The sequence below is a fragment of the Temnothorax curvispinosus genome, unplaced genomic scaffold (genome assembly GCF_003070985.1).
Source record: "Temnothorax curvispinosus isolate PA1 unplaced genomic scaffold, ASM307098v1 QBEX01007649.1, whole genome shotgun sequence".
Classification (NCBI taxonomy): Eukaryota; Metazoa; Arthropoda; class Insecta; order Hymenoptera; family Formicidae; genus Temnothorax; species Temnothorax curvispinosus.
Window position 1 is genome coordinate 1 of NW_020217429.1, and position 10,219 is coordinate 10,219.

The following is a 10,219-nucleotide window of genomic DNA, read 5'->3' on the forward strand; positions in this document are numbered from 1 at the left end:
GTGTGTGTGTGTGTGTGTGTGTGTGTGTGTGTGTGTGTGTGTGTGTGTGTGTGAAGAAGTTGCTAAAGATTTTATTTCAAGATTGTAGAAAAATTAGTGACTGCCCGGGAAAATATTTTTTATACGTATATGTATAATTATATATATGTATAAAGTATATCCATATTGTATATATATATTTTTCACTTTTATAATCTCTGTTTGTACACATATATAAGAAAAATAATAAGAAGAATAATTAAAAAGTAACTTTTAATTAGCTTTTTTGGTAAAAAATAAAACTGCGATTACATTATACAATATTTTATATAAAATCATATATAATTTTGGCAAGTCCGTACATCAAATACATGTCTGCCATCTCCTGATTTAAATAATTATTCATCCTTATTCACTTAACTATTACTTATAAAACGCATGGCCAATTAGTGAATTATTAAGTGTTTCTAACAAGAGAACAAACTGAAGTGAGTAAACTCAATCAATAGAACGTGTGAAATCCACAAGATCGAGAAATATTCAGTTGATATTTAGCATTGTTTACAAATACAAACCAAATATGGCCATTTCGATCCTCCTATGAATAAGGTAAGCAGCTGTAAATAACTGGAGCACAAAAATGGTTATAACTCGGGACAAGATCAAATAAATGTTTATATAAACTTTTTTCATTGTTTTTGTGTTTTCAATCCACTGCTGAAGTGAGTTCCACATGTTAGAAAATACCTTGTATAAGAACAGAGATTATACAAGAGAAAGAAAAAAAATATATAGAAATATTATATATACATATATATAATTATATATAATAAGTTTTTTCTCAATTGTTCTGCAGTAAAGTATTTTTGAAACGTCATACCATCACGTTACTTCCTGCTTTGGTTATTAAAATTAAATTTAGTTTCTTAGAAGAAGAGTTTTATATGTATTTCTTTCTCCTTCTCTCTCCGTATTGTTTATAGTTCCGAAAGATTACTGATAAATGAGTAGAATTTGCAAAAAACGAATTTTATAATTCTATAGTAAAATAACTAACAGCAAATTGTATTTAATTGTATGTTAATTGATATAATTTTGCAACTAAATAAGTCTAAACATTATACCTCAGGAACATTCGCTTATGCGGGCAGCCAACTCGGCGCGGTGATCACAATGCCGATTGCTGGAGTTCTCGCTGCATCCAACAGTGGTTGGCCCAGTATCTTTTACATATTCGGTGTATTAGCGATTATCTGGAGCATAGCGTTCCTTTATTTTGGAGCAGACACACCGTCCATTCATCGCAGTATTTCTCCGGAGGAGAGGATGTATATAGAAGACAGTTTGAGGACAACTGAAGCAAAAAGCGATGACGAGGTCAAACAGGTAATAATCTATTATCATAAATCTCAATGACACAAATAATGATTTTTGGTGTTACATATACACTGGGCAACAAAATTATCACAACAAAAATTTACGTCAAAAATTTGCCCAACTTCAAATAAGCATAACTCCGCGAAAAATTGTCATATCTGAAAGATTTTTTTTCATTTTAAAGGGTGAAGTCTGTACTTTAAGGAACCATTGTTAGATTTTGAATTTAGCCTCCCGCCATTCTTCCAAAAGTAAGGATGTGTTACGTCTCCAAAAAATTACATACTTTGACACATTCTACGGAGTAAAATGAATTTTTTTCGTAACTATCATGGCAACCATCGTAAAATATGGACTTTTCCCTGCAAATTAAAAAAAAATTAAGTCCGTACGATTTTTTTTCGCCGAGTTATGGCTTATCAAAGTTATCTATGCATTTTTGTGCATTCAATCACCGCCAACATTAGTATTACCCGATGAACACTACGGAGAGGTTATTGGTCGGATTTTGCCTATCGTGTGTGTGTGTGTGTGTCTGTATGTGTTTAAAAAATTTTTTTTTAATTTGCAGAAACAAGTCCATATTTTACGATGGTTGCCATGATAGTTACGAAAAAAATTCATTCTACTCCGTAGAATGTGTCAAAGTATGCAATTTTTTAGAGACGTAACACGTCCTTACTTTTGGAAGAACGGCGGGAGGGGGGAGGCTAAATTCAAAATCTAACAATGGTTCCTTAAAGTACAGACTTCACCCTTTAAAAAAAAAAAAAAATCTTATAGATATGACAATTTTTCGCGGAGTTATGCTTATTTGAAGTTAGGAAAATTTTTGACGTAAATTTTTGTTGCGATAATTTTGTTGCCCAGTGTAGTAATACTTGTTTATCGCCTTAATATATTTTTCTGTATCATAATATGAAGAAAGAGTTTCTTCAATTTCGAGCTTGAACATCTTTTTTACATTAGATTATTTTTACGATACTCGCGACAAAATTATTTTATGTTATATAATGATTTAAGGCTGTAAACATGCAATAAAAAATAATACAAGGTATTTATATTCAGAATAATTTTATATCTTTTAGAAACTGAAAACACCGTGGAAGCACATATTCACTTCGCTACCTATGTGGGCTATCATAATAGCCCACTCCACGCAAAATTGGGGAGGAACGACTTTATCGACGCAAATACCGAGTTACATAACAGGCGTGTTGAATTTCAATGTCAAAGAGGTAAGCAATAAAATTTGGCAAACGAGTAAACAGGATAAAGAATATTTTCTTCCTATATTAGTTTCACGAATTTGGCGAAATTCATTTATTCGACTGCAATCGTTTTAATATCCGTGATTTAATATTTATAATAGATATATTTGAAATTATTTCCACCTTATTTGGAATTATTTCTTCTTTAATCGATTAGACATAATACTTTATATAAAGAAATTAATTAAAATATACATTTTCTTTTGTAGAGTGGTATAATTTCCGCTTTGCCATACTCGGTGAAGTTTATTCTTACCTTTCCCATAAGCTGGCTATCCGACTTTGCATTGAAGAAAGGTGCGGCCAGGGGTACAATTAGAAAGATTTGCAACACAGTGGCTTATTGGGGTCCGGCTATCGCTCTGGCATGTATGAGCGTCGTACCCACCGATGGTTATATATGGGCCATTGTCATCCTTGTTCTGGCAGTAAGTCTGAACGCTGGGGGTTTAAGCGGCTTCCTCATCAATCATATAGATCTTAGCCCAAACTTTGCTGGGACCATGGTATCCATCACCAATACCTTTGCCACCGTCATCTCTATTATCGCGCCACTAATATGTGCTATCATCGTCACCGACGAGGTAATCATCTGTTCTCTTTTTTCTGTGTGTGTGAAATATCTGCATGTAATATATATAGTAATTTTATAGTTTACTCAATTTTCTGAAAATTTTTTATTTAATTCTATATCTTCAAATTTACCTATATATCTACTTATTATTTACAATTCCTACTATTTTATCCTTAATGAACTTATTTAATTGCTTTAGAAACAATGAGAAAGTTTCTAACGAGTAACGAGTGATCTCTCGCTTTTCAGAGTAACGTGTATCAGTGGAACATCGTGTTCTACGTCTCAGCGGCGCTTTTCTTTCTAGGTAATTTGGTGTTTGTGATATTCGGCAAAGGCGAGATACAATGGTGGAATGACCCAAAAGCACAACAGCCGAAACGAAAGGAGAAAAAAGAGAACGAAACGCACATTTAAAATTTTATAAAATTAACTTTGATACGCTCTTGTGAAATTTTTGTAACTTGTCATTGGACTAAATCCTACGGCAAGTTATAAAATATGCGGGTGTGTAATGTAGGGGAAACCGGGGCTAAAAGTAACACGGGTAAGTTGTCACAAAGCTTATATCTCACTTAATAGATTGAGTGGAATATTTTTCTTTATAGTATAGGTTGCTCCTATCGTGTTAGTCGGGTGCACGAAATAGCTCGTTTCAAAAACATCGCATGTAATATTTACGAGCACTTTTTAAAAATTGGATCGTGAGTAAGTTTTTCTTGCCTGTATTTTTATTATTCCGTTGGTTTTTGGAATTACTGTCGTAATATTTCTTTTTGGTCATAAGAAATATTATAGTTTTAAATAATTTTTCCTGTATTTAGTTAACCGTCATTGCAACATAGTTTATAAATATAATCTTCTTTGTTCAAAATGACCATTCAGGGTAAGTTGTCTCAAATGAGATGGGATTCAAAGTTTATGAGAATTATTATTCTTTTATTTACTCAAAGCTTATGAAAGTATTACAAAGTTTATGAAAATTATTATTCTTTCATTTACTCTAAGTTTATGAGAATTATATTACAAAGTTTACGAAAATTATTAATTTTTTGTTTAATTCATGCTGCAATATATTATTAAGTTAAATTTCCCAAAAACTGGTACTAACTTTAATAAAATATTAAAATAGGAACTATTTGTCGTGTGTTTCCTCTATATGAAAGATTATACGTGACAATCAATCCAGAGTCATGTGACAACCAACCCAGGGTTGGGATAAGTTGTCACATTTGCGCGGTTTTGCTTAAATTTAAATAACTTTTTTGTGTATAAATATATATAAGTCTAATATTTTTTTTTTTTACACCTAAAAGATGTAGCTACATTATAAAGTAGTATACGATATTATAAAATATTGTTAACATTTTTTTTTAAATCAGTATTTGAAAAGTGTGAGAACTAGCCCCGGTCTCCCCTAAGCCCGAAGTTAGGACTGGAGCTGATTTATATTAAATTTATATTTATAAATGTACTTTTAAATATCGGAACGTTACAAATTATCATTTTCATCGATAAACAGCTGTACATATCATTGGTCCAAAGTGTAATGTAATATATGTTTCAATTTTGTGTTACACCGATGTTTTCGTTACCCACTAGCCTCACTTATCAGAGCTGATTATATTATCGTTAATCTGACTAATAAGTTAGACTTATAACACCAGAGATACATTATTATGTGTATATAAGAACGAATTTTTACTTTTTATTTTGATTGGACTTAGAACAGTATTTTAGATACAATCACATGCATATTACGTGTTTAAAATAATAATAGACATAGTTTTAAAAGTTTCACATACAGTGTTCATGATTTCCTCAAGCATTCTGGAAAGTTAAAATAAAGTCAAGTTTTGTACGTAAAGAGAACATTTGTCAAATAGCTTTTTATAAATAGAATAAAAACTTTTAAGATCACTAAAAGATTACTGGAAGCTAATTATAATAATTAAGCACTGTAATACTAAAATTACTATAAAGCTAATTATAATGTAAAAGAAAGTGTCTGGAAACCGATTATAAGATGATTTATTCCAAAACAAATGCCTAGTAACTTATCAGGAAAAAACAGGTTATAAAAAAGGTGTAAAAATTGATTGTGAATATAGAGAGTGTTTTAGAAGGTATGGGACAAATGTTAGGGGTTGATAGGTCTCTCTCACGAAATAATTTTTATTAAGGGACCCTTCCGATGCATCCTTGAGGAGCTATGCGATCTTGTTCGGATCGCCTGTGAAGTAGGCAACCAGTCGCACGACAGTGCGTGACAATACTAGTCCACATGTTCTTTAATGTTGTATTTTTTATTGCTTTTTAAAAATTTTATTTATATATTTTATTACAGGAGATGCTCAAAGTATCTGTCTTGCACTTGATTACATTTATCATATCTGTGTAGCATTGAATTTCTTACTGTTTGGAATATTTCAATATTTTTCCTGATTTGATTAGAAGCCCCCGTTATATTTTCAATTAACTTTCAGTTGTCGATCAACTTGACGCCTCTTGACTTGTTTTTGTAAATACATGTTAGGTAAAAGTAAAGGGATAAGAAATTTATTATTTAGATGTAATTAACGTAATCAGGTGCGAGGCAAGCACTTTGACCACCTCCTGTAATAAAATGTGTAAATAAAAATTAAAAAGAACAACCAAAAAGCCAAAATAAAATTAAAGAAAGTGGACTAGTATCATCAGACGTCAATGCTGTCGTGCGACTGGTTGCCTACTTCACATTACAGGCGATCCGATCAAGGACGCGTCGAAGAACACGAGTTTGTTAACAAAAATTAATTCTTTTAGTGAAATTTAAAACATTTTTTCATACCTCACGGTTTCAGAGATATTCACTCGTAATCAAATATATAGAATTTCTTTCGAGAGGTTGTTTTAATCCCTAAACATGCTTCGGAGCTGATAAAAAAAAATACGTGTTTGTTATTTTTTTCGCCACTCTGCAATATATCCAAATTTTACCGAAATCGGTGAAGGACAGTTCCAAACCCTTGTAAGTGCTACAAAATTCCCGTTTTTTCCATATCTTTCGACGTTTATTTTCCTGGTATGTATTGATCGATAGATACGACAATACACGTTTTTGCCAAGGCTCTAAATACTCGAGAGCGAATCTCTATCTGATAGAATGTCAACTGGCCAGTGTGGTGCTTAAGTTATTAACATTCGCGTTATCTGTACAGAACGCAGAAAAGATTATTTATCGTTCGCAATTGATTCGTATTCACGCGATGAAATCTCAATAATAAAATCTCAGTAAGTGACAGAATAATTAAGACTCAGTTACAGATTTTGTTAAGTCTTTTTCCTTTCTTTTATCGTACGTTATTCTATTAACGAAACACATTTATTTCAAATCAATCATCAAATAATAAATAATTCATATTGCTCGCATCTTGGCAGTAGTGTTAAAATTTTCTTCTAATTACAAAACATTTCGATGTATATGATTAATTTAATCAGTATTAAATTAATAAAATCTTGGTGACGGACAATGATTTACCTCAAGTTTCTGATCCGCACACCTTTCAACTCTCTTCAATTATGTATTTATGAAAAGAAATATATCCAACAGAGAAGATTATGTAAGTATAGAAAAAATATTGTTTTTAAATAAAGAAATATCTCTTCTCTTTAGTAAATATTTCTTCCTTTTTTATTTTATATTCCTTTTATTTTATTCGTTATAATTATTAAAATATATAAATTTGCAATTTGAAGCAAATCTGTGTTATTAAATTATATCACAATAATAATGCAATAAAAATCCAAAGATTAAATGTTAATCCCATTCAGGAAATTAATGGAAGATAAAACAGACAGTGAAGAATATTGAGCAGGTGTATAATTGAGTGGGATTACATTTTGCTATACAGTGATTTTTGATGCTAAAGAAATGATATCTGTTTATTAATATGACAGCAAGACGTGCCGTCGCTTAAGTAGACGTTCAAATGTAAAAAGGTGGGAGAATCAGTTTTCGGTGATAATATAAAGCTACGTGGATACGGTCGATGTGTCGTTGTTTCTGCAATTTGCTTCAGTGTCAGCTTCGTTAAAAGTTCACTATAATGGTCGTCTTTGCGAAGGAAAGGGTCTTTACGATACCTTTCTCGGAGAGGATAAAAGTTCCACCGACTAAACCGAAAGGTAATCTATTAAATAATGATATAAATAATATATATGTCATAAATAGTGCGTACAGATTAATAAAATTCTTGTGCAAAGGAACAATTCTCTATAAAGGGAAGAAGAATTTCAAAAAATATTTCGTGAATAAATTCATTAATCCTTTAGGAGCCACATTTCACATCGATCCCGTTGGAGTAAAATGTTATAATTTATAAGATAGTCTTAAAAGACGTCCTTGATGAAAGTTTTTTAGTTTTTTTTAGTTTTTTTTTAAATGTACATAATTATGTACACAGGCCCCTAAAGGGTTAAAATGGAAGATTTCAGTGAAACTTAGAATTATCAAAGACTATCAATACTCATTTAAATTTATTTACATACTATACAAGAAAAGGATAGCTATTACTAAAATATACGTTTGACACTTCGCGAATTATTAATTTTAGTGACAAATTCCTTAATTAATTTGGAGTCAAGATTTTTTTTTTAGCAAAAATATCTTAGTTTTTAAAAATATTTTTTTTCTCGTTCTAATTTCAATGTCAAACTGATTTATGTACTTTTTTAAAATTAAGTTCATAGTAATTGGCAACCCTATACACTGTTGATTGACGATGCATAGCAGAAATGCAATAGAATTAGTAAGCATGTCAAGATGTACGTTTGATGCATATAGCAGATAGGAGAAATTCTTATCGTAGTCTGACGATGCCGAATTGATTAAATCAAATTACGTCAAAATTGATTACGTCAAAATTGTCAAGTAAAAAGCTCTTTACAATTTAATATCCTACAATACAAAAATTTCTTTTCTGTCTTTCGGAGGAATCTTACACAGAAAAAAAAACATTCTTATTTAGAGAATATTCTTATTTTTAACATGTAAATCTTAAAATGGGATTATATAGCGTTGAACAAAGATAAATTACTAGCACCGAGGCATTATATATAATTCAATAAAGAAAAATATATTTTTATTATTTAAAAATAAATTTTAATAACGGAAAACAAAAAAATGAATAGAGAATACAGTAGGTAGGGGAGACCGGGGCTAATTCGACATCGGGGCAAACTTGACACTAGACTTTTTGCTAATTTAAATCTATCGTAGAAACTTGCCTTTCCTACTGGTAAATGCGTCTTTATGTATACTGAGAAACCCATTTAGTTGACTGAATTAAAATTTGGTTGAATCAACTAAATCTCTTGTTTGTATATGGGCAAACAAGAATTGTGGTTGGTGCAACACAAAAATGTAGTTGGAAAATTTAGTAATATCAATACATAAATATAGTTCACTGAACAAAAATATAGTTTGTATGGAACAAAATTTGTGATTGACTTATTACTCAAATTTTGTCCTCTGAACCAAAAGTATGTGTTGATATTACTAAAATTTTCAACCGAGTTTTTTTGTTGCGTCAATCGATTATTTTTGCACGGAAAAAACGATTTTGCTGAAGTATTTAAAAATTTTGACTAGCTAGATACAGATCTGAAAATAATTTTGTTGCACCATTAAAATAATTATAGTAAGTCACTGAAGTATGATGATAATGCTGTAAAAAATTTTGACATTTTAGCAATCAGTTCTACATATAATTATTTTAAATCACATTGCATGCGTGAATCTATAATTATTTTAATTATGTAGAACTGATTGCTAAAATGTCAAAATTTTTTACAGCATTATCATCATATTTCAGCGATCTACTATAATTATTTTGATGGTGCAACAAAATTATTTTCAAATTTGTATCTAGCTAAATTTTTAAATACTTCAACAAAACCGTTCTTTCCGTGTGTAGCCATCAATGTATAGCACATAAAAAAAAACATAAACAGTTAAAGTCGTTTAAGTATTTTTATTTATCACATTAACGAAAACATACAAAATTATCGTTAGTATTGCCGTAGCGCAAAATACCTGAAGTAGGAAAAATGTTTATCAAAGAACTAAAATCCATCTCAAAACTGTTGTGTCGCATTTTGTATGACTTGATAAGCATCAATATGTGAGTAGTATCCAATAGCAAATAATTTTTGTAAATTACGCATGCTATATATTTTTTGTAACATTAAAATATTTTAAATCATTCCAAATACATAGTTCTTTTACACCTGCAGATGTTCCAGATAATTTTTTAATATCTTGATCATAATTACTTTTGGTCCTTCTTAACGAGGGTTCTGATGTACATAATATTTGACATTGTTCTTTGGTAGCTCGACAAAATCGCAAAAAAATGACTCGAGAAACTCTCCGAAAATCCTAAAATACTAGTAACACCTAAATTATCACCTAAAATTAGAGCTAATGTGAAATATATTTTGTATCTTTTATTATTGGATACTATTTCAATACCGTTTGTTTCCAAAAGTTTTAATTCTTTAATTAAAATATTAAATGTAGCACGATTCCCATGAATCATTCTATCAGACGCATGACACAAAAGAGTAAAAAATATATTATCTAATGTAGAATAATACTTTATCGGTGTACCAGCAAGTAATATATAAACAGCACCTAATTTATGAATACCGGCATGAGATCCTAATGGATTATTGATTTCAAAATCGTCATAGAAAAGAAAAATTGGTATCACAATGCTGTTGCCATAATTTTTCGAAATATCACGCCATAAGAGTGATCCAAGAAAATCAAAATAATCTTTCAAACAACATTCATTTATTTCTCTAATAAAGTAGGACAACTCTTTAATATTATAATTTTATAATATTGATATTCTCTTTCAACTACTTTCTTTAAAAACAAAAAGGAAAAATTATTAAAGAAGCAGCTCCATATTTATATTGATCTTGATCTATATTGATAGATCGTAATAAAACGATAAATGCGAAGAACCAG

At 30.3% G+C, this 10,219-nt stretch overlaps 1 protein-coding gene across 1 annotated transcript; it reads left to right on the forward strand.

Moving 5' to 3' along the window:
* Positions 1-1,089: 1,089 nt before the first annotated feature.
* Positions 1,090-4,248, forward strand: LOC112457235 (putative inorganic phosphate cotransporter; the record flags this gene model as incomplete). The annotated part of the gene is made up of 4 exons (XM_025020161.1): positions 1,090-1,365; positions 2,445-2,594; positions 2,837-3,211; positions 3,451-4,248. Coding segments are annotated over 4 exons (969 nt in total), but the record flags the coding sequence as incomplete, so codon positions are not given.
* Between the last annotated feature and the right edge of the window lie 5,971 nt (positions 4,249-10,219).